General features: G+C 29.7%; 2 protein-coding genes across 2 annotated transcripts; one reads left to right on the forward strand and one right to left on the reverse strand.

Moving 5' to 3' along the window:
• Positions 1 to 2,565: 2,565 nt before the first annotated feature.
• Positions 2,566 to 6,423, reverse strand: LOC111028423 (KRAB-A domain-containing protein 2-like). Its single transcript, XM_022307067.1, has 4 exons — positions 4,469 to 6,423; positions 4,093 to 4,338; positions 3,496 to 3,714; positions 2,566 to 3,425 (listed from the first exon to the last, which is right to left on the reverse strand). Exons 1-4 carry the CDS (start codon positions 5,358 to 5,360, stop codon positions 3,154 to 3,156), a joined length of 1,629 nt encoding a protein of 542 aa, XP_022162759.1. The 5' UTR covers positions 5,361 to 6,423; the 3' UTR covers positions 2,566 to 3,153.
• A 354-nt stretch (positions 6,424 to 6,777) lies between these two features.
• Positions 6,778 to 27,500, forward strand: LOC111028422 (ABC transporter G family member 23). The gene is made up of 16 exons (XM_022307066.1): positions 6,778 to 7,272; positions 20,461 to 20,647; positions 21,253 to 21,412; positions 21,512 to 21,666; positions 21,823 to 21,930; positions 21,991 to 22,084; positions 23,271 to 23,447; positions 23,543 to 23,811; positions 24,206 to 24,413; positions 24,552 to 24,729; positions 24,896 to 25,011; positions 25,431 to 25,501; positions 25,598 to 25,686; positions 25,764 to 25,940; positions 26,050 to 26,136; positions 27,148 to 27,500. Exons 2-16 carry the CDS (start codon positions 20,463 to 20,465, stop codon positions 27,360 to 27,362), a joined length of 2,289 nt encoding a protein of 762 aa, XP_022162758.1. The 5' UTR covers positions 6,778 to 7,272; positions 20,461 to 20,462; the 3' UTR covers positions 27,363 to 27,500.
• Positions 27,501 to 27,533: the final 33 nt, after the last annotated feature.

Here is a 27,533-nt window from a genome sequence, read left to right on the forward strand (position 1 = left end):
ACATTCGAATAAAAGAAAACAAGCGATTAATTGCAGCCATCGTGAGGAACATATGGTAATACTTATCAGACTTTAGAATAATGTACGAATCAATGAAAACATAATATTTTAACGGCGTACAAGTTTTCAATTGCTATACAGCTGTATAAGCATACCAACAATTCGAGGGAATAGTAATGATGTGAAATGTGAAAACGTTATAAACCCACAACTGTGGATGCATTTTTTGGGGTTATATAATTATTAGTACCTAATAAGAATTGTTTTGATTTTCGAGCATTTGATTAACAGCCACATAAAAAATTCTTTGTATTCGATGATTTATCAGTAAATTCGAATTTAACACAACAATCGCAGCGGCCAGTGACCTACTTAATGACAAGATTTACGTTCGAAACCTATATAGCTATACTTGACATAGTATAGTATAGTATAGTATACGCAGCAAAATGAGATCTCCAGATTTTATATTTATGCCTGGTTGCATAATATGTATATTGATTAATTCAGTGAACCATTCATTTTTACCTGTATATAAGGCACCAATACGTAATTTTTTATTCATTTATTGTATTATATATTATATACTACTTTAATATTCATAATTTTTGTATTTACTAAATTTTTAACTTTGTTTTATTGATCCACAATTTTATTTTATTTTTTTGTCAAGCTATTTAATCAATACACATTATATATTTATACTTTAAGTTCCACTTTCTGAGCGACCTAACCTATATAGATTCAGTATTGGCTGATGAATAATAAAATAGTGAATGTGACATTGAACTACTAAAGTTATAAAAATAATCTAAAAATAAATAATACAATTTAGGTAGGTAGGTAGCTAATAACTCAAGACTTTAAAATAATATAGGTTCGTCCAATTGATACATAAAAAAAGGATTTTTTTTAAATAATTGTATTGTTCAAGACGTTCAAGGACCAAATCATTTTTCTGACAAAACAACTTTCTCGATCAAAAAATAAGCTGTAGAAGTCTATTTTAGGATTCTTTGTTGGATGGAATAGAAGTTCTAATATTAGCCATTAAATTTAAATAAAATAGTTAAAAGAAAGTAAAATATTTGACATTGAGTTAATATCATGTATGTACCTAAACTATAAAAGTGTAGACAGGCAATAACAAGTTAAAAGTTGATTTATTCAAATTATGTAACAATAATTATAAAAAGATATTTTTATATTTTAAATTCATAATATCTATTGACTAATGAGTAATGAATTAACAATCATGAATTTTATAACATATTATATAATTTGTATTGGTAATTTACATACCAAAACACCTAACTGTCCCAACTGAATTATTTATCAATGTGTATGCACTCTGAAATATTATAAACATATAATATTAAAATATTTAGTAAGTTAATTTTGAGCAAACCGTAGCAACCAAAAATAAAATACATTTTTTTTGGGGGGGTTAATGTTTGATAAGTTTTATATAGTAAAAAATAGGCACGATATTAAATCGTGAAATATTTGATTAAAAGGTAAATCATTATTTCATTAATTTTTGAATAATTTTACTGTTCTTCTTACAATGCTGTTAACATCAAGTCACTATAATAAACGATGGTAAAAATGTTAAAGCATAATATGTTTATAAGAAAACACATAACTCGTAACACGCGTTTTATTATTGTTATTATTCATTTTATACATTTGCATTCAAAACATCAGTCGTACATCTCGACATTATATTATGATTTATTTTGATAGTTGTGTTCAAAATTGAACTAGTTTTCATGCAGATACAAGTTCAGCATAAATAAACTATTATAGTAATATGTCGTATCCAAGAATACCATATTATTTGGTACATTTCAAGAATAGGCCAGGTTATTTTACAAACACTAATTTTAAAACTATTTTGGTTTTTTATACTCACTGTGTTCTCCTTTATACTAAATCCATCATGTACTTGTAATGTTCAATACTTGAATGTAATTGAGTCTTACATTGAACTAAATTCCATTGTTATACATTCAAAATCTTAAAATCTTTATATCTTTACCTATAACAAATCGTAGACAGGAAAATGGTATGCAATGGTTGTTATTTACATGGGTTGACAACGGTTTGTTAAAACATTGTACACTGCAGGCATCCTGAAAGTTGACGCCAAATTTTACGGTTTACCGTATTTTGGCTATAGGTACCAGCGACCACAGTATAAAAATATTATTATGTTTGATACGTTTATTATTTCCTGACCTCACCAATATTTATGCAAACATATAAATATATCATATATATATATATGATAGTGTGTTTTTCGACTTATTACACCATTCGAGAAAGTAAGTTCTTACACGGGACATGTCAGGTAAAACCATAAACGTTTTAAAATTTAAAATATTATAGTTATGTTGAGTTATATTATTAGTATACTTGAGAATTAGGACAGACAAATTATATAGGTGCATATAGCAGCTGGAGTGGGTACGGTGCGTTTCTGTGTGATATACCATATGTAAAATCAAGAACACAAAACTAATAAATTGTAACAGCTCCAAAACTACTTCAAGCCTCAAGGCGCCAGTCCTATAAGTCCAATGTCTGAATAAAGTGTGTAGGGAATGTATCTAATTTTATTTAGGAAAATAGGAAAGAACATTTTCAATTGTAACTTGGTGTAAGAACTAACATATCATACATGCATAGGTGCAGGTAGGTAAATTTTAATTTATTCTCGAATACGAACTTACACGTTGCACGCATAAATATGGTTTTACTTGCTGTGTGCATTGGAACTTAGTACTTACATACCTTATATACACGACATTGGTATAATATATAAATGTTACGGTGAAAGATGAATATTGGTGAATGTCGTCATTCTCCGGTGAATGACGTCTATTACCAAAATGATTTGATTATGTAGGTAAATGGTGTAAAAAACCAGATTATAAATTCAAATGTACATCTTTCACCGGCCATTGATGTCATTTACCAAAACTGGTGGTAAATGATGATAAATCTCAAATAATACACTGATTTTTTTACCATAGGTACTACTTATAATAATGATTCATTGTTGGTGGGTAATTCATTTTTTATTTTAGGTATTTATTTGAATGGGATAATAAGTTAATTAAAAATAATGAAATACGTACATATTATAAATTATTTATTTGTACAATTTTGGTTACCATGACATTTTGAACTGCACAACATTTCTGCTGCATTACAAGCACATTTTTTAGTTCCACAACCAGTTTTACAGTTGCATCGATTAAATCCTTGATGACCAGCTATTCCATGTCCTGCGGCTTCTCGTAATGTTATTTCCCTGTCTTTAATTTTTTTCATGGCTTCATCTAGCTCTAGAAATTTTTCTTTACACGGAGAAATTTGTGCTCGTGTATATTTGTGTTTCAACACCCCATATTCTGTACCTGATTCAAACATTCGGGTATTTATTTCATTTTAAATTAAATAAACATTATCAAATTAAAATTGGCTTACATAATTTATACATGTCATCTTCACATGAAATAATAACAGCAAGTAAATTACGCGGAGAACCTCTTGCTCTATCGACATCTGGTATTGGGACACGAACAGTTGTACCGACATCAAGCTTAGAAAATTTTTCGTTAGTCAATCTCAACATTTTCGACGCTTGTTTTTCGAGACAGACAACCGATTTTTGTCGTTGGTCTTTAATTTTTTCAATTCTTTTACCTGTAAATAGATGACGATTACTATTTTTTAACCTATTATATTTAAATAAAAAAATTTTACATTTTATTATTATACAATTTTATTAAATTTATATAGCTCGGATTTTTATGCACTAAAAACTATCGAAATATGCCATATAATATGCAGTAAAAATCATGAAAATATGCAAGAATTTATTTTTTATTTTTTTTTAAATTTACAAATTAAGTAATAATAAAAAATAAATAATGATTTATTATTTTATACATTATGTTTTTAAACTTTTGGTTTAATATGCAATGCAAATCAAATTTTGTAAAAATACGCAACAACCATTAAATTTGCAGAAATATGCAAGTATTTTTGCCAAATTACATATAATAAATATTAAATAATTACCTATGTCTTTAGTATTTCTTAATTCATTTTCAGTCTCCAAGTTTACTTCATTGTCAAGATCTCCAACATCGACTAAATCATCTTCTACTGCATTTATATGATCTGAATGGTTGCTGTTATTAAATAGTTCTTCAATATCCTCTTCTGACTTAAGTTTTTCTATTTCATCGTAAGGTATCCCTGCTGAAGCTAACCCTGTTCTCGCTGTACAACCAAACATCGCTTCGTATGGCGATCTTCCAATACCTATTATAACAAAAAAATATATTATAAAATTATAAATATAAATTATACATTTATAATATTATAAAAAAAAAAATTATTAATTAATTAAAATTAAAATTATTAAAAAAAAATTGTTTTTAGAATAGCTTACCTGAGTTCAAAGCCCGATTTTTTTGAAATTGCACAAATTTTAATGCCATTGGCCAGTCTTTTGATTTATTATCAGCCATCCAAGAAGCCAAAATTTCTTCAACGTCCCTATTCGCGCGTTCAATTGATCCTTGGGTCTGGCTATGACGAGGCTTGCCATGCACAATTTTGACGTCTCCCCACATTTCATTTAAATTTGTTATAATAGAATTTACAAACTCACGACCATTATCCGAGTGGAGTATAGCGGGTGCACCAAATATTGTATAAATATCTATTAGATTTAAAGCGATTTCTTCGGCCCTTTTTGTCTTCAAAGGTTTTAAAATAACAAATTTTGTTAAATGATCTTGATAATTCATTATATAGCGATAATTATTATAATTTTGAGATTGCATGTCAATCAAATCAATTTGCGCCCTTGAATTAAATGCGGAATGTAAAATTGGTTTTGTCACAAGCCCTCTTTTCGGATTTGATTGTTTTACTTGACAATTACTGCATAAACCTAAATATGCCATAACTGCCTCCGTTGTCACATTACAATATTTTGTTTTTAACACAGCCATCATCCTATTTCTACCACCATGACCTACTGCTAAATGTGCTGTATGGATGACTTCAAACAACTCGTCTACTGTGACGTAATATAAAACGTCAGATTCATTATCAACTATAGGCTTAATCAATTTTTCTTTTCCCCCAATTGACACAACATCATATTTACGTATAAGTCTATTATTCGTTACCGTTTTTTTAAGTGTTCCAATTTTTAATTCTTTTATTTTTTGGATTTTGTTGTTGTACTCTTCAGAACTAAAATAAAATATGTTGTCGTCTCTCTTTTTACTGCTAATAATTTTGTCGATTTCTGCTCTAAATTTGTTCTCCATAATTATTAAATAAAACTAACACTATAATTGAATCTAACTCTTATTACACTTTGTTCACTGGTGACACAAATTTTTACAAATAATATTATAAAACACACACTCGTCGCATATACAACTCGCTATAATATTCCCGTAGATACTAACTAATAAACTAATAGATTATCTCATATTATTACTCGGGTTATCGACGTTATTGCTTGTTGGGATTTTCGTTTATCTATCTACTTCCGTCATGATATTTTTAACTAACGAAGCTTATTTGGCACCTACACGCTTATCGCTGTTCGTTCACACCGACATAAAAGTATTGAACATCATTCTCCAACTAAACTGGTGATTGACGACAATAACCGGGGAATGTCTGCATTTACAACATTTACCAATGTTTAGGTAAATGATGTCATTTACCGGGGAATGACGTCTTTTACCACGTTTACATCTTTCACCGTAACATAAATATATAGCATTCCATTCCTCGTCTAGACATCGGACTAAGGACGCCACTGCTGGCAATGCTATGTAGGCCGAATAAACGTAGGTATTTGCATATATTTTGCTTCAACTCGTTCAAGTACCTACCGATTTCGTGGTTAATTGTACTTATATACATGAGCGTCATAAAATTTCCGAAGCGTGTAACAAATAAGGTCTAAAGACATAATTATAATTTATAACTATATATTATTGTTCATGTCATTATTAAGGTGGTTTGTAGTTAAATGTGTTGTGTTATAAAGGCATGCTGTATCATTACTATCGCCGCGGCCGTGCGTACCCTATACTTAAGTCCGCACGCCATATCGCAATGATTTGAAATCTGCACAGACGAATGACGTCAAGCGCATTCGAGGGGTTAGGATTCAAGGACCAGGACCGAGGAAATTTCTGAGCTTATATAACTAAATCGAACGTCAGCCCGAATAATAACAACAACAACAACAACAACAGCAACAACGTAGGTACATGATCGAACACACGTCCGCACGCCGACGGAGATACCTATAGAGTATAGATCGTTAAAAAACATATTATAATACGCATGGCGATTATTGTAATTCATTTTTTTTTTTTTAATGTACTATAAAACGATTAACGACGAATTATAATAATAGTAATAACAACAATACGTGTATATCCATACCTATTTACGGTTTACGACATTAGGGGTGTACCTACCTACGCTATGGTATACGCGGCATGTCTAATATATTATAGACGCGCAACGTAATAATAATGATAATAATATAATGTTTTATGCACATCCTAGAGACGGCCGTGCGTACAGGTGGTTATAATAATAATAGATATTATGTGAAATAATATTTTCTTGCGGTGTAATCGGCTCACATCGCATTTACATCGCCTCTCGCACATTATTCACCACCTCCGGTGGGTTTTCACGCACACGCCACTGCAGCAGTGTGCCGGCGCACGCCACTTACCTATACCTATACAGCGCGAGACGTTACAGACCACTACTGCCACCGGCTGCAGTAAACATTACCGTCACTCGCATTACGCTGAGCGACCGACGACGACGACGACGACGACGACGACACGAAGACACGGAGACTTAGTTTTCGATAATAAATATTAAAAATAAATTAAATAGTATATCCGATACGAGATATTATTGTACTTGATCATTTTTCTGTCCGTCCCTGATGTGCCGCCCGCGTTCCGTTCGACCGTCGCGAGTGCTGCACACGAACCACCCCGATCAAATGACTCGACCGTCGTCATCGGTTTAGTTTTTTTTTTCATTTTTTCGTTATCGATACGCCTTGCAAACGGACGGTTTTCACTCGCGAATTCGTTCCCTACACTGCTCTCCTCAGTGCACCACAACACACACGTATACATACCCGTGTATAACGTTACAGGAGGATTTGAAACGCAAGTACGGTAGTCGGTAAGTACCATACATCTATGACTCTGCACGATACCAGTTATTATTATTACACCTCCCCCCCCTTCTATAATATTATATCCAAATCACATATTCCAAATTTGAGACCAAATAACGTCGCAGACCGCAGTAGTCCCTCCGAGTAAGTAGTAGTAAATTGGTTAAAACTATGGAAAATATGCCGCGTACATCCGAATTCAAATAATTATGTCATTATAATATTATTACATGGCGTAGTTATCGCAGGGGGGTCACGCGATAAGCCCAATAAAATAGCATATCGTACACTTAGCGCTGGTATGGTATTGATCACTGTTTACGCATTTACGCATCGATTATTAATGTGTCTGGTATAGTCACGTTAGGTTTAACTAAATATTTTAAGACATTGTAAGCCGTCCACTTCTATACACTGCAGTTTATAAGTAGGTACTTACGAACATGCATAGTTAAGTGTATATTAATGTACTATTTAACATTTGTGCTGTATAATATGCGTTTGGTCTATGGACTAATGACTTTTTCCGAACGATTTTGATGAACGCGACGCCAAATTACGAATCTTACTTCTTCTTTGCTTTTAATTGCCACGCAAAACATTTTGAGTAATTAATCATAAACATTCATATGGGCTAGGCGCACTTGTCATATACTTGTCGTACCTTAACCTTTTGGGATATTAAAAAATGTTTATATTAAATATCAAAAATTCAAAAATACTATCTAAGGATTATAGTTTGTTAATACAGGCTAGTGGCTACCGTAATACTATTATGTGTGATTCTTATTTTGTAAATATTATCAAATAGAAAATATAGTCATGTAGTCATGTAGATTATAGACATATAGTAGGTTTAATAATGTCAAACGTATATTAATATTAGTTTATTATGTAGGATTAAAAAAAAAATTATAATTTTTCATATTATAGTTTTGCAATAATTACGGATTCTGTAAAGTTTCAATTTCTATTCACCTAGACCTAATTTCGACCTGCATTAAATAACAATTTCGCGTTCAGCCTCATGATTCACATTTCACCTTCGCTTGTTTTACATGAAAATGGTTAAAAGTATGCGTAAACCTGTTTACTGAATCTTAAATATTGTTTGACATGTTGGAAATTTGTCCAACAATGTACAAAATATCGAACGAGATAACGATGTATAAAAAAACCATTTAACACACAATGCTAATTTTTAAAAGCATAATGTCGTATTACATGATTTTTAGTCCGTATTAAAATTTGGTGAACTTGAAGATGTACTTACGTTTTATTCGGGGTATTGCAAGTAGGAATGAAATCCATCAACATATTATACCGATGTTGATTTAATTAGTATAAGAATTGAGATCACTTAACTGTCGATTAATTCGGCGAAAGTTAAGAATTATAGCAGAATAAAGCACTCATGTATTTTTGATGTATATTATATATATAACAATAACACTTTTTAGCTTACACTAAACAATAATAATAGAAATATTGTATTTTATAACGTTTGATGTATTATTAAATCAAATAGGTATAACAATATTGTCATATTGATTATATTAAATAGTAATAACGTCTAGCCTTCTTAATAAAAAGAAATATACAATAACACTTACGACTTACCAAAATCGTTAATTTCCGGGCTCAGAAAATTGATATCACAGAAAAATATTCTATGGTGTGGCTTTTATACTATATATGTATATATAGTATATACACACACTGAAGCCGATAACTGAAATGTTTCAACATTAGTAGAATATCACCTTAAAATTCACATCTACAGAATTTATGAATACTTTAAAGTGTCAAGTAACATTAAAATATAGTACTTATGATTCTATATTAGTATTTAATAGAAATAATAAAAATAATTCATTTATGAAATAAGAGTTCGGTATTACGTTTTAGTAAAACGTGGTTAATTTTTTGTGGTCTGATGGTGGTTGAATATAGTATACCTACTTGTAATGTACACATCGATAAGTATCTAAAATTTTGGACTATGCTAGTATTAAAATTGAAATATACCTATAATAAATGGTAATATAAAATAAAAAATAATATTTTATGACTTTTTAATGGCTGTTACCTATAGGTATAGTATATATAGTATTTGAAGTTTAAAAAAAATATAAATTACTTTTTATACGTAATATGTTTTGTATATGAAGTTGTTAAATGTAATAAATTATAATTTTAAATCAATATTTGACCAATATAATCTATTTTAATCTACTTAATTTTTTACAGATTGTAAACTACAAGTTATCTGTTTTATTTAATGTAAGTCAGTCAATATCTTTAAACATTTAAATAATTTGGCATAAATATTCAATTTGAAAATTATAATTCATAATAATATTATTGTATAGTTATTTATTTTTATAGGTACTAATTTAGATTTTTAAATGTTTATTCTCTTTACGTCCAAACAAATTTGTGATTATAAAAATAAATAAATATATATGTATATGCATCCCCGATCGAATATAACATCTAGATATATAGCCTACATAGGTTTTTACCAATAAAAATTAATATCAATAATGATTACTGAGAAACATTAAATTTACATCAACACATAATTGCGTAAACATGATTTAAGTGGGTATTTTGCGTCTTGTATGGGTGACCAATATCGGCTTTCCCGTGTGGTGTGCGTATTTCATTTCATAAATGTAATGACGGATACAATCCACTGACGTCATTATAAATGATCTGCGTGTATTACAACTATATTATGCAAAGTGGTTGATGGGAATATATTTTAATTTACACATTTTGGGTCAAGCACCTGTACCTTCTTAAATCGCCTGTATATATATTGACTAAATTTGTATTATAATAGTTAGTCATATAAACGTTTTTTTTAAGTTTTAATACACATTATTAATATACCATACGCAAATTTTTTTCAAAGAAGCTTTAGTGAGATGTTATGACTATTTAAGAATGAATTACATACTTGCATTAGAAAATCCAAAACTTCTAACACACTCGTATAGATACTTATATCGTGACCACTACCAAGTGCATTTGAAAATGAGTTTTGCGTGATGTACAGGTTTATACAGTATAAAATTACTGTACTTTATAATGGATGAATACAATAATAATTTGCGTAATTCTACATACGTAGAACTTGTTCAGATCTAAAAAAAACACGGAAGTATATTACTCAAAACAAACGATTCATAATTTTATTTGTATTTAAACGCTTTTATTTATGTACACACAGTTGCTATAAATTGACCCCGCGGTGTAAAACGATGCAATAATAATAATATGATACTTTAATAATAAATCTAACTATGATTTTTATTTCTCTTAACGATGTTTTGCCTACTGTCAAGAACTAATCTAGCTGTACACAGTAGCCTACAATAGAACAATATTATACACCTCGTGCGAACAACGAAACTAATATATATTATTGTTTGCACATTCCAATGATGTTGAAAAAAAGAGATAAATTGTTTTTTCGAATTCTTTCTACTCGACTAAAATACCCATTAAACCGGGTATTTGTATTCGTATGTGTTGAATATTTACTTTAATAGGTATATGTGTAAATTTTACATACGGTTTAACATATTATTGTTATACAGCTGAGAATTGTTTCCGATTTTCCATGTCTTGTCAAGATCACATTGTTCGGTACTTGGGTGTTATTTAAAACCACGCTACAGGATTGCACTAAAATTATAAATCATTTTTAATTTTTTAATAACAAATGTAAATAAAGATATCAACTATCAATTACATTGTGTACTAGGAAAGTTGATTTTTCGTTATGAAGATTGGGAAATAAATCAAGAGAAAGTTTCAGTTTTCGATTGCTCATTGTTTAGATTTTTTATATGGTTAGAATATGTATATAAATTAACATTACTCCTTCGCAAGAAACATTGTATTATTTTATTATGTTCACATAATATGATACAAGAAAGGAGTAATGTTCAATGATTAATGTGATTCATTGACTCGAATACTCAGTGTATAATTTAAACGATCATTCAAATCTGCAACTGATGTATGAACGATGGAACCTTAAACTTAAACCGCTAATTAATCTCCATGAAATGATGATGTTCGTCGCAAATGCACCCAGTCTAATATATATAGTCGTGACCGCTACTGCTGCCGCCGCAGCCGTTGCGAATGCATTATATACACCGTACACAGTGCATTAAATATACACGTTTCGTATAGACTTAATATTTTATTGGTCGGACACTAGCAACGGTTTGAATTTAAAATACAAAATTAGTGGGACACATAATTCATTCGGACATTAGTTCTGGAATAAAGTAATGGGGTCAATGGGAAAACGATTTTACAATAATTTAACAATTGTTTACAACACGTCGCCAGCAACTGGAAAACTATAATATTATAGGAGACCGCCGGGCAATGTGATCTGGTATCTACTATTCTACTTATAATTCAGTCATAGACGTTCGAATCTTTTAACGTTTTAATACCCTAACTAATTAAAAATATATTTGTACATTATTTTTCACTAGCCGGTCCGATGTAGTAACATTTACATGGAAAAATACACGATATACAATATACATAATAACATTAAAAACATTATAAATTCATATTATAATGGCTTGATTAAAAAATAAATATAAATATTATAATTAATTCCCAAGGCAAAATCGCATATATTTTTATTCAATTGAATACCTCTTAACACCATTCCTACACAATAATAATATGTTACGATTTTAACAATATTATGAAATATATTATCTACTACTCTATTACAATTTACAGCGTATTTCGCCTCCACTTATTTGCAGTTTTTGACTATCTGGTCGATTCCTGAACAGCCACACACGATGGTTCGTAAAATGTAATTTATAATTAGTAATTAGTAATTACTAATTACATATTTTATTCGGCTCTTTGGTTTCGCTTGCAAGTGTGTATAGTATATAACAATATATAACAATTTTTTTTTTTGCAACACGATCTTCCTGTCCACAACAATTTGTTAATCTGCAAACTATAATACATATATAGTTATAATATTTTGCATTTTATTATTATTTTATTTAATAAACGTGTTTTAACTAATACACCTATATAACCTAACCTATATAGGTATGTATGTACATTTATATTTTACCTACATCCAATCAGGTACTATATTATTAGTTATATGTATAGTGACTATATACTGGCTAGAGATAGACTCTACCTATAGCCACCATACATTATAGGTACCAAAGGTATTTCTTGCGACTAACGCACAATTTTATGATATTGTTAGTTGTTACCAATCCCAATCGCATAACCTTGACCGGCAATTTTAGTTTTCTCGCGGTTACACCAATTATTACATTTGTTGTTACATAATATTATTATACACAGCCACCATAATGTGTATCTATATACGAGATATGTTCGTGTTTCAAACGCAGTCTCATCCCGCCGGCTCGTATTATAGTAGTACCTACCTACCTACCTAATATACCGGATTGTTGTGAAAGTGAAAGACTATATTATGGAAGAAGAGAATTAACGAATTTTAGATGATTTATATACAAACACTGTCTATGTATACTCAATAGTACGCACGTGTGTGTGTTAAAGTGTAGAATTTTAATTGATAATTATAATTATAATGGATAACAAGTGAAATAATCCAGTCTAAGCGTACAATACGAAAAAAAACTAAAAAAAAGCTCTCAGTATGATACGCATCGATAGTTTACGGCAAACGAGACGACTAAAGTATTCAAATATGACCAAATAAAATAATAAATAATAAATATAGATAGTAGGCACTTGTGCAAGCTTACGACCATAATAATAATTATGTATACAAACATATTGAAATATTATTATTAATGACTGAGGCGGTTGCAGTGTGATATTTAGTGTCCTTGACCAATGATATAAAATATACATATTAAATGTATACCTGCGTATTGCAGTATTGCCGGGAAAACAATTTCTTCCATAAAGTGTAGATGGGATAACAAATTTTGTCGTCCAATGGGCAATGATTAATGACTATATAATATGTGCCCATATACGATGATCAGCTAAATTACCATATTATCTATAATGTTCTACTGCAGTCGATAATGATAAAATTAATATTCCCAGGAACAATATAATATTGTCGTGGATACGCGAAAAACAAAATTATGAAGTTTATATACCACGCTCGTGTTACAACTCCCAGCGGTCGACTTTTATTGCTCTCAGAGGACGTCTACTGTCTACATATATCCTCCTAGATCTTGACCCAATTTTCGACCGGCCTCTTCATTTTGTAGGCACACGTGCACACACATAGGTATAGTAGGTACCTACATACTTTGGAAGTATACGTCGAGTTTATTTTGATATAACCTTTCCCAAATGCGCATACCTATCTTAGGCTCTCAGACGCACGCACTGTCTTCAGCAGTGATAACATAAATTATTCATCTTTTTAAACCGTTGACCGTTGTATAATAATAAATTATGAATATTTTAATTTTAAATAAAAACAAAATCATGAATTAGCTCATTGAACTGTGGACCACCCTCACCATAAAAGTGTGAAACGTACTTAGATATACGAGTAGGTATTGGTACGTAATGTAAGTAACAACAGACGTGGGTGATTTTTGAATATTCTTCCCGAAAGACAAAATAACCATGTTGGTCACTGGATAATATCTATTGAAATGTTTAACATTACATATATATATTACATGTATAGATTATTTTGTGCAATGTCATCGATTTGTAATAAGCAAGAATCTACAGAAACGCTGTTTTGTCTTCAAACTGGTATTATATTATGCGTTTACACGCACTCGTTTTTCAGGGTTGTTTTGACCATCGATTTTAGAGTAAACATAAAATAATACACTGAAATAAATATTAATATATCATATGTATATCGCATATTATATATGAACACATTCATCGTGGCCATATAATGTTATAATATATTGTATGAATTATATTTATTTAACGGGACTTAATATTTCATAAAATCGCAAACAAAAGTATTAAATTTGTAAAATTTGTTTTATTTATCTGTTTCATGTCATTATTATACATACTATTATCAAGCGCCGATTGGCAAACCTATTGTATATTTTTATCATATAATGTACAGTATTACTACAGTTGTACATATGTAATAATACACCTATACAGGTAGTGTGTGTATATTATTAGTAGTTAAATTTAATTATATTTGAATGGACCAGAAGTATTATGATTATCTAACCATAGTGCATGGTATAATAGTAAAGGGCATTGGCAATTATTATAAAATTAAATTCCACTCAGTTTCATTATTTCTTTACCATAGTAGGTACATACCGTATACTATATTACTATATATTTATTAACTCATAACTGCACCAAACACCATATATAAAACCATTAGTCGAATTTCTATTTAAAACTTACCATTAATATAATTTTCCATTGTTGGAATATATCGTGTTTTTTATACGGATTAATTAATAGATAATTCTTGTTTGGAATCGAGTTGTGATAAACATAATCTCTCCAAATTGTTCAGAGCAAAACCCGTTTCACGTGGTGCGATTAGTTTCACGTTTTCGATTTTATTTCATTTGGCCTACCACGCATGACGTGTATTTCTGATTTAACGTGTATACCTACACTTTATTTAGTATAATATTATGATGTAATTGAAATAATTTAATTAACAGAATATCCTGATAAAAGTCGGTGGAGGAAAGTCAAACAGACACTTCAAATAAATAATACATACATTTCGCAATGTCCCAGTCAATCAGTCCAAGACATTATAGTAAACCACCGAGGTATAAGATTAAGTCGGTACCTACTCATAATAATGTAGGTAGAATACAAAATGATTTCTTCGTTGGGAATTAGAAACTATCTCAAAAATACAAGAATTTTAAATCGTTAGAACTAATAATAATCAGGGAAAAATCATAAAAATTATGATCTACATATATTTCATGTTTTATGGCCTGTATAAACTGCAGCAGTCGGTCATACTGCAAGCTGTTAGGTATGTGATCTAAATCTGAAGAAACCTCGTTAAGCGGTCCACAATCCTGGTAGATTCATGCTGTACCCCCTGCAGTTATATAATATATGTGTCTGCTTAATCATACTTATCTATACCGTAATGTTATGATATTGATTTTTTTCACATTTTTTCTTTTGTTACGTTCGTTCGCAACAACGTCGTCGAATAAGACGTTCATCTTCTGATTTTTGACGTCGACACGTCATTGACAATACAAGGTAATGCGTTTTATTCCACTCTTCGAGGCACCCTGTACCTAATACTTTGAAAACTTGCATAATCGTGACCAACGTCTCTACCACATACTATACTTTGGTACTCGTATGCTGTACACAGGTACGCATCTTATAATTGATTTTCATTTCTGTGAATAAAATAACGTTTAATAATATAATACTTATAGTGAGTATTTTATAACTACGAGTACTCATGAGCCTAGCGACGGCGACTGCGGTTAACAAATCGTATGACATCAATCAGACTGTGACTTATGAGGTTGAGCAATTGTTCAAACGAATATGTATATATAAAATATGTATGCACAAATAAACACCAAAACTCTCTATACAGACACACAGTGTATAATAGGTATAGTATATTGTATACATATTATTATATACAGTGGCGCTGTGGATAAAATGCGATATATGATAATAATAATAATAATAACAACAATAATATAATATAATATATTATATATAATAGACGTAACAGCAGCGGCAAGCAGTACACCTAGATAGGTACCTATTAGGTGGTGTATGTGTGTACTGTGCACGTTGTATTGCATAATGTGGATCATAATGTACGATTGTGAAGTAATCGGCGGTCTTTGTAAGAAAGAAAAAACTAAAATGAATAATAGGTCTATAAGTAAAACCAGAATAACAGTGATGTATATTATGTATAAAAAAAAGAACCGTACACAGCATAATATAATTTAAATAGTCGTATTATTCATATTCGATAATCGTACAAATAAATTATATTATATAGTCGACCTGCAAAATACTAGAATCATTAGGTGTAAAGTACCTATATTATAGTAGGTAATAATATATATTTAATACGTTTTGTTCAATGTAAATCAATAATAATTTTACGTGAGAGGCAAGATACGATATCCGAATGGATCGTTGTTTATACTATAATAGGCATAGGTATACAGACACACAGCATAATATTGTTAAATCGTAAACAAGGTCTAATGACTACACATGCGCTCATATATACACACCGCAACACACATACAACAGAAATGAAACATTGCGAAAGCCGAATTTTTATTGTTTATAATATTCTCATTTTCTGTTTACAATTTTACATTACTCTGGTATTGTCATACGCTATATGTAAAAAGTAGGTGGATAGGTACCTACACCATATTATATGAAACACAAATACAATTTTTACGTTAGTTCTTGAAAATAGTAAAATAAATACAAACGTAGCAAGGTTAAGTATTAATTTTTTATAGAAAGGTACATACACGCTTTTAAAGCTATTTATGAGTATATAATAATATTAAAAATATACGCTATGTGTAATAAATGGGACATGGTATGCTCCTAAAATGCTATAATTTTGTGTCCTTTATTATCCTAAACAAACTGCTTAATCTGATATTTTACTACACATAAATGTTTCATAGTCACTGGTAGGTAATATTTTAGTGTTAGTCATGCCTTAAGTTTAGAGTATTTCGTTGAAAACTTTCAATGTAAATTGTTAGCTAAAAAAAAACTAGTTTAGTAGGCAGCGTAATAGTTTGTGTGTTAAATTTGAAGGTTAGGGACACGTGTTATGTTCTTAGCTTAAAGTTTGATGATAAGATTAATTCCCTAAAATATTAAAAGTAACAATACAGGGTTGGTTCTGCTAAACACACATTTGCTATGTTGCGCGTGTCAGAGAGAAAACATAAATGTTTCGTTGACATCCTCTCATAACTACGTATAAATTATAAGTCAATGCAGACGTACCGTTGAACAGTATGAATAAATTCATCGTATAATTAGCTTAAAATTAATTTAAATACTTAAAAAATTGTATTGTATAATATTTAGAGTAATTTAATTATTTGAGAAATTTTTAATACAATTTTTAAGTTATTTTATTAAGAGCAAATCCATACTTATCAACATAAATACAAAAAAAAAATCAAAAATATTTTGAAAATTGTAGAAGTCAATACAATTTTATATTTAAGATATTATAGATATTATTATGGATATTCATTTTTCAATTAAAACTAAATAACAAAATGTATTTTGTCAAAAACTGGTGTTGTGTTAATATTTCCCTCTATCTGCGGTGATTGTTTTGAATACTAGAAGTAATTTTTAGTCTTGAGCTCTCCAATCAATTGGATCCAATTTTCTACCAGAATTACTAGAAACCACCCTCAATATTTTACAGAAGTTTAGTAATAGTAGCTCGTGTTAACATCAACAACTACTAACCTATAGTAAAATATAACAAGTATTTATAATAAGGTTTCAGATATTTTTTTTCAAACAGTCAACTTCTATTCTGTTATCTATACTGTTCTCATACTGCCCGCTCTCCTAAGCGGAATTTGTCGTACAATAATAATGTTTAATTTTTTTATTTACTCTACTGATATTTGCATACATTTCATTTGTTATATTGTTTATTGACTAGATAAAGAAACACAGAATATAACTAATGTTGTTATTTTGCTATAAAGTGTCCCTGATTTACATGCGGCGAAGGACGTCTTAGTAAATTACTATAATTATAAAAATATATATGATAATTATCATACATGTTTTATCATATTATGTATTCAAATTTAAATTATAACACTATATATAACGGATCAAATGAAAATGAAAATGAATACCTACCCTGGCTAGGTTCCAGAATCGATGCATTACATTTTAAATAAGTATACAGGGAGCATACAACAATAATTATATCGTCAATTATTAGGTGTTTTTATTCTATACGAGTACTTGTACATATTTTTTTCCTTAGCAAAATTGAATTTTATTTATTTGAATTATCAACATTACTTTCGTGAACATACATTAAAACACTATGCAAAGGAACTTGATCAAAAAATCCAAATAAATGAGTGGGACTAAATTATTCATGTGATACTTTGTTAAAAAAATCTAACTAAGCTAAGACCTAGGCTGGTTGGGGGGGGGAGGGTATCACCCATCAGATGTACAGAAAAACTTAAAACCAGAATCGCAGTTAATGAATAATAAGATCGACATAATAATAGTAGCTACCTAAAGAAAATTGACAATTACTATTTATTTATTTAAAATTTGTCACATTTTATTCGTAGACCTAACCTAACCTAACCTAACAGTAGTTAATGCGTTAATTGTTTTCAACTTTTATGTACAACTGTTGTAGGTATAAAGTTTATATTTAATGATTTATTTCGATTTTTATATAGATTGATTATAGTGAACAAATTAATAAAAACATCCTGATAAATAAAATAAATAATAATAAATATGAAAAAAACGGGAGTACGAGAAAGGTAATATAAATTATCAAATTTATAATAACGAAGTAAGTCTTTTTCAATTTTCATATCGAAATCCTAATAAATATTTTCGGGACACTTGAACAATACCAGAAAACCAACGTTATGACACTCTAAAATAAACATAAAAACCGAAAATACATTATAAATTATAATATACTTGAATGTCTGCTTTAATATTTATAATACAACAAATAATGATTGTGTATAATATATTAACTTAAGAAGAATAAGTGTAGATCAAAAATCAAATTAACGTTCTAAATTGTATGTGAGAATACATTCGGTACAAAGTATGTGAAATGTAAATTGTCATTAATTTTGTTTAATACACGTGTTATGCATGTGAATTTTCTCATCGCCGAAACCTGTTATTAAAAAGTGTTATTAGGTGCTTATTACTCATTAGTAACTATCAATTACACTTATAATTATTTTCACCCACACGTTAACGAATACCCGTGGAACGTTGATTTGCGTAAGTCAATGACTAGTTAGATTCCTAAGTATGTGAATTTTCAAGGATGACAAGGTACATTTTAGATTCGGCGTAAATGCCTATATTTTATGTAACAATATATATAGTTCGAGAATTATTATCATAACAATAACATTATAATTTATGTTCAATTTATCATGTAAATTTGTTCAATCATAATTTTGAATTTACAGTTGGCTTTATTCAGGTATATATAAATATAATATAATTAAAATCATAAGTATAGTTATTTTGTACAACAGCATCCCAGATATTAATACACGAGTGTAGAGTATTCGGTTTGAGTTCAAGTTGAGCATTAATAACTATCCTTTATTTATTAATCTTTATCAATGTTGAAACCGAAGACAATGAAAATTCCCATTTCAAAAATAATGATAATGAAACAAAAATATATATTTATTAAAACTATGAGGTATTTAGGTATCTTTTTGGTTAACTATCAAAATGGTTTATATTAGAATATTAAATTATTTTTAGTACTTGAATAATAATTAATTGTTTACCCTCCACTTTCGTTTTTATAGTGATTACTGAATAGTAGATACCTAACATTAATAAATTATTAGTATATATTTTAATGACTGATTAGGTTTATGCGTTTTTACAAATCTGTCGATTTAGGGTGTAGCCACACATAGCTAAAAGAGTATATTATAGGTCATTAGAGATAATTGAATAGTTGTAAATATTGTATTATATTATAATGGTTACAGTCATAAACGATAAATGTTTCCAAATCGAATGCTTTTCGCAAGGCTGCAGTTGACAAGGTGAGGATGTAAACTGATGTAGTAAATAATGGGACTAGTATTAATTGTTTCATTAAAACAGCTCGGGGACTCGTGAGTTTTCGAATGCCAATAATACGACTGAAATGATGTAGATATACAATGTACATGTTTACATTTGCCCTATAGTTATATCTTATATACCTTTAAGTTATTCAGGAACAATTCATAACTAATATGATATGATTCTACTTTTTTCAAACACACGCTAAGGACCCCATAGAATAATACAAAACCATTTCTCTCTGTTTCTCAAAAACAATTTTTTTTTAATCAATAACAATTGGATAGTAATTTATTTGTTTTTCATGATGTTATATACAGCGATGCGTCCAGAATTGCCAATCGGATTGACGGAGCGACGGCCTCCGTTGGAAACTCAACAGTCAACAATATGGACGAGGCGCCAACAAGCTGTATGTGTAAGACGTGCTTACAAGAAATATGGACAGAGCTCAAATCCACACGTTATACTTGATGGGCTTAACATGACTGTCCCAAAAGGCTGCATGTAAGTTTGTTTAAAATTTGTTTTTTTGGCATAAAGAAAAGTTCGTAAGTGTATGTTCAACGTACTTATAAGTACTTACAAAGTAAAATACAATAAAGTATAATTATATAAATAATACTATAATGGCGCATATGAAAATCACCCAAGAATAATATTTTTACACAATTGTATATAAATTATCATTCATAAAGGACATTTGATTTGTTATGTTTAAGAAGTAAGTAGCTATAATGTTAGTTAATTAGATTTCTGAGAACTGACCAACGAGAATGTGCTGTGTGAACGAGTATGACATTGAAAAGCCAAAACTTAACAAAAATAATATGCCGATTAATTATCATGTTTTGATATAAATATTACACATTTACACAAGATTGATGTGATGATTAAAAAATATATAGTTGGTAGTCATACATATTATTATAATGCGTTTGTGATACCAAAGTGAAAAAAAAGAAGAAACACAAAGAAAATAATACATACTTATAGGTACTTACATAGGTATAAATAATTATAATTATCAGTTGGACTACGAGAGAGGGTACTTGCGGTATATTACATTGTGCCCCCGAACATATATTGTATACGTGGTATTTATTTTCTAGATATGGTCTTTTGGGGGCTAGTGGATGTGGAAAAACTACATTGTTGAGTTGTATAGTAGGCCGCAGAAGACTGAACGCTGGTGAAATTTGGGTGTTGGGCGGTAAACCGGGATCTGCCGGTAGCGGCGTTCCAGGACCACGTATCGGATACATGCCTCAGGTATTATTATAACTATGTTCTAACACCTCTGCAGTTGTTATGAGTATAGCGGGAGCAATCGAATTTTACACTCTAAAATTATTATAATTTTTTTTAAAGGAAATTGCACTTTACGGAGAGTTTACGATACGGGAAACTATGCAGTTTTTCGGCATGGTAAACGGCATGACGCCGGATCAAGTGGATGACAAAATAGAATTTTTACTTAAATTTTTAATGTTACCGTCGGCCAATAGGCCGGTAAAAAATTTGAGGTACCTAATTAATTTCTTTATAATATGTGATATTTGCTTGTAATATTTGTTATAATAATTCACACCTTCGACCGAAAACGCCTGCATGTGAATTATTATCAGTTTACAGTATTATCAGTAATAATAACACACCTTTTTCAATGCATTTTTGCGCAGTGGTGGACAGCAACGAAGAGTTTCTTTTGCTGCTGCACTGTTACACAATCCAGAGTTACTGATTTTGGACGAACCCACTGTTGGCGTTGACCCAGTTCTTCGACAAGGGTTTGTATAACATACCTATAAAGTCATACATTTTTTAACATTGTGTTGTTTTTTATACAGAATATGGGACCATTTAGTCCATTTAACTAAGGACGGAGGAACAACCATTATTGTAACCACACATTATATCGATGAGACTAGGCAAGCTCATATGGTAATTGTTGCATGTATAATAATGATAAATATTATACACTTCAATGAATTTGAAAATTAAAATTCGAACCAGTAGCTCAAATTATTTAACTTTGTGTACAGTGTCAGAATAATAAGCTCACGATAATAAGTTCAAAAAATATAAGGGCAACAGCAGCTTAAAAATTATTGTTGTTACTTGTTAATTATATTAATCCATCAATATTTATAGTTCATAAAAATGGTCATTGATCAAAATATACTAAACACTAGATCTGATATCAATGATATCTAATATAAGGTCTATAATATATTATTTTAAAACAATTTTTAAGGATTATTATCCTTAATGGTCAATATAAACATTTTAATAACTGTAAAACTATTTGTACACATTTTGAATTAGATGCACCGGGATTTAAAAAAAAAATGATCCACTAAATAATTTACTGTAAATAAAGCGGTTCTTATTTAAAAAACAGAAGTTTGTATAGAGGCAGGATACTCCTGAAGTAGGAAGTACAAAAAATATAGTCTCAAAATTAAAAATATGGTCTTTCAGCAAATTTAAAAATTCTTAAAATCAGAATTTGAATCAATTCATTATAAGATTTAAGAGGACGGCGTGATACCCGCATACATTACTTACTAACGCCTAATATATCAAAATGTAGATCCAGCAGTTCCAAGTTTGTGTTGTCAGCTTAAATATTAAGTGAATTGACCTATTATTAAAGTTAATTGTAAGAACTTTATCTGTGTTATCTCGTTGGTTTTTACGATATTTTAATTTTTATGTGAATTATGAGAATATAAAATTGTAATGCTTGAAAATCATCACAATACACTTAAAAATTAAAGTATCGTAAAAAACCAACGAGAGAACACATATAAAGTTCCTACCTTTAACCTTAATATGTCACTCTAATATTTGAGCTAACAATACAAAATTGGATCTGTTGGAAGTAAATTTTGGTATATTATGCATTAGTAACTACTAACTAGTAAGAAGGAGACAACATATGCCTGTATTATACTACACTGAAAAAATGGGGGAAGCAAGCTTGCTGAATCACCCTATATATGTATATTATTTATTTATAAGTATAATAATAAGTAGGTAGTTAATATTTTATCAGTTAGATTTAACTATTTAAGCCTATTATAAAACATTTATTTTGAATATCGTAAATACCTGTGTTTAACAGATTGGATTGATGAGAGGCGGTAAATTTTTGGCGGAAGAATCACCTACATCGCTGTTACAAAAATTCAATTGTCAATCTTTAGAAGACGTTTTTCTAAAGCTTAGTGTCATTCAAAACCGTGGAAAACGGAGGCGTAGCAGCATTTTACATGACATAACAGCCGCCATTGCTGTTCCGGTAAAAATTAAAACATACAATTTATATTATAAACAATTTAAAATGTAATTATTAAATAATGTATAGTAAAATGAATTCTTGTAACCCATAACTAGGAATCATCCCCCGCGCCTGCTGTCGAAGCTCTAAATTCGATTTGTGACAACACGTCAGAAATGAGCGGAGAATTTGGAGACAGTATTAGTCCTGTTCCACTAAGTAAGCGTATGTCTGTAGGTTCTATGCAAGTCAACAATGCGGAGATGGAACTTCCGCCAGAAGTAAACACAAAAATGAAACTTTTCGACCGATGCAAAATATTTCAGACCCATCACATGCGAGCATTGATATGGAAAAACTTTCTGTGGATGTGGAGAAATGTGGCGTAAGTGACTTTTTCCTTACCTAACCATTTTACATTCAATATTGAAATAAAATGATATTCTTTCGATAATTTGATACACTATTTTCTATTTTCTTGTAAGTTGCTAAAAATAATCATTAATCGATAATGCGCATTATACAGCAAAGTTATTTAAAATTACTTTGTTTCAAAATTAGTGTGCTACACTGTTACTTAAGAATTATTATAAATAGTAGATTACGACCAAGTCCGGACTAGATAGATCAACTATAAATAAGTTGATACAAATATATAGCATTTTTAAACTTTTTTGAATGTGACAGTAAAAGTGTAATAATAATAATATGCATATACCTATATATTTTAGAACCATTGGCTTTGAAGTTATTAAATATATTTTTACTGTTGCTCACAGGGTTATGATGTTTATTGTCGGACTTCCAGTTGCCCAAATCGTGTTGTTCTGTCTATCCGTTGGAAAAGATCCTCATGGCTTGCACTTGGCCATCATCAACCATGAAACCAACAACAAAACGTGCCCGCCGCGTCCGACCGGATCTTGCGAGTTAACTCAACTCAGTTGCCAATTCTTACATCAGATTGAACTACGTCGGCAAGTATTAGTAAGTGATTTTTATGAATTGGAATCATTGATATACTATTTTATCAATAAATGGTATGTGAAAAGTAATTTTTTTTAAAATTATTTTACGCATCGTAACATTTACCATATTTAATGCATGTGTTGAACTCTGCAATAGGACTATTTCGACGACGAAGAATCCGCTTTTCGAGCAGTTAAACGTGGTAAAGCTTGGGGTGCTATATCTTTCACTACCAACTATTCAACATCACTAATGCAACGTATGGATGATGGGACGGATGCAACGGAGTTGGCACTAGATGATAGTGTTGTCTCCGTTTGGCTCGACGAATCGAGTAATTAATCTTAATTTTTTGTTCTCAAGTAATCCTAAACAAAATGAAAATAACCTATATACAAAATATAGAGAATAAATAAATTCAGTGAAAATTATAATTGTATATTATTATTGTATCTTCAATGGAATTATAAAATTTTGAAGTACGGCAATCATTATTTTAGATCAACAAATATCTATGCTGCTTCGACGAGATCTCGTGTTTGCTTTCGAAGATTTTGCCAAACTTCTGGCGGTGACTTGTAATTTTAGTACAAAAGTCGTAGCAAGCCCTATTCAGGTAATTGATCCTAATTAAAATAATATATATATTTTTTAATTATTTTAAACATTTTTAAATTGTTAACTATTATTTTAATGAAAAACATCATAGACCTTAATAATATACTACTAAACAAAAATTGTAAAATAACAGCATTATGAGCGGCGGTAAAACATCCCGCAGTGATGTATATTGTATATGGTAGGCTGTTTTGACGAAAAAATACAATAATCCTTATATATATATTACCCTTCTACTCCTCACTACCATACATATTGAATAAACGAGTAAACAAAAAGCACCCTCTATGTTTTTCTGCTGCCTCACACACATTCCTTGTCTAGTAGTATAAGATCTATTAAAAAATATAACCTACATAGGTATTTTACCTTTTTATAATTTGGATTAATATATGTGTACACCTCTTTGTTTCCTAGTTTAATAAACCCATATACGGCCCATACGTACCAAATTTTACTGATTTTGCTGCTCCAGGGGTCATACTGACGTGAGTAATAATTATTTATATTTATAGAACTACCATCCATATCACTAATGAGTAATAAGTTGATGAAAAATGTATAATTCATTTTTGAAATTTTAGGATTATATTTTTCTTGGCTGTAGCTTTAACGTCTGGTGCTATGTTGATTGAAAGAAACGAAGGCATATTAGAAAGAAGTTTAGTTTCAGGTAAATTTATATAATCTCATAACTTAAATACAAATAAATCAAATATTAATATAAGTGTCATCAAATAATTTTACTAGGTATTACGGGGATTGAAGTACTTTTAGGGCATGTGGTGTGTCAACTTTTAATCATGGTATTCCAATCACTGATGGTTATTGCATTCGCATTGGTGATTTTTGATGTTACCAATGAAGGGGATGTGTTTTGGATATGCTTATTAACGATATTGACTGGACTGTGTGGCATGTGTTTTGGTAAGAAATTATTTAAACCATACATTTTAATCTCTCAATAAAAACAAAACGTAGTCTAAAAATATAAGTGTGAATTTAATCCCAAAAAATTATTTCTTATGTGTTGTAGGATTTGTAGTTTCTTGTGTTACTGATAGTGAGAGGAATGCGACTTATTTGGCCATGGGCAGTTTTCTACCAATAGTCATGCTTTGTGGTTTGTATTATTTTATAATTACATTTTTATTATGATTATAATATTATCTTTATCTTTATACATTATACATATTATTAAAACATGAGGCGATTTCTTTGGACATCTCTGAAGTTCTATTGGCCCTATTTTCATGATTTTATTTTCAAATGCAAATACTCGGTGTGCAGATTAGACATCTGTTAAGTCAAAGTCAACTTTATGTTGCCATGTCCAAAGTTAGATATTTTGAAAAATAAAAAATACAAATAATACCAAACAAGATACAATAAATATAGTTTCCAAAGAAATTTTAATAAAAATACACAAATTCATTGAAATTTTCAATTTTTATCAATTTTTTTGAATTGCTTCAAATATTTGAAGTTTTCCCGTATGTAAATGTCTTGGGTGTATTTATAAATGTAATTGAAACTTAAGAAATTAAATAATTTTCTATTTTATGTTTTTCCTAAACATTTAACGATGTATACATCTTTTATATCTATATTATAATTCTTCAACAATCTTATTTTTTTACTATAACCCGGCATCGACGTGTAATTCAGCAATAGTTTATGAATTTATGAGACTAAACAGTGGTCATAATAATGTACGTGTACCAATCATCAATAATGAGATTGAAATATGACGCTCATTTATATTATTATTCTGTATTTTGTATATATAAATTATGTTTATAACATACAGATAGTGGATCCAAGTGCAAGTATCCATAAATTGTTCGTTTAAAATATATAATAGTTATAATGCATTGATTTATAATATTCAAGAGAAACATTTAATTTTTCCAACGTAATTTAATCATACTAGTAAGATACATTCGAAGACAACCCAGTTTATCATAAGTGACTTTTCTCTTTCAATTTTCAAAAGCTTTTAAATATTTATTCTTTAATCCTTAATCCTTATAAAAATGTATTTTACTGAACTTGCAAAAGATTTTTATAATAACTGTGTGAAAAGGCATCACATTTAGTATAAAATAATTAATTACCTACTTTGTGTTTTTAGGCATAATATGGCCTGTGGAAGGAATGCACGCGGTGACAAAATCAATAAGTTTTATTTTGCCATTAACGCAATCTACTGAGTCGATGAGATCAATGTTGGCGAGAGGTTGGCCAATCACAGAACCTTCTGTTTATATTGGTTTTTTTTCCACAATAATCTGGATATTTGTATTCCTCACATCTAGTGTACTGTTGATTAAATTCAAAAAAGGATAGTTTATATGAACACATTTTTTTACTCCAAAATATGGATTACATACAAATTAATTGTTAGGTATCAATAGTTCTTAGTAACATACCATAATATAAAGTTCCTTATATTATGCTACATATATCATAGTGTAATATCTCTGGAACAGACAGCGGTATGCACTTGTATCAAACGGA

The sequence above is a fragment of the Myzus persicae genome, unplaced genomic scaffold (assembly GCF_001856785.1).
Source record: "Myzus persicae strain clone G006 unplaced genomic scaffold, MPER_G0061.0, whole genome shotgun sequence".
In the NCBI taxonomy this organism is placed as follows: domain Eukaryota; kingdom Metazoa; phylum Arthropoda; class Insecta; order Hemiptera; family Aphididae; genus Myzus; species Myzus persicae.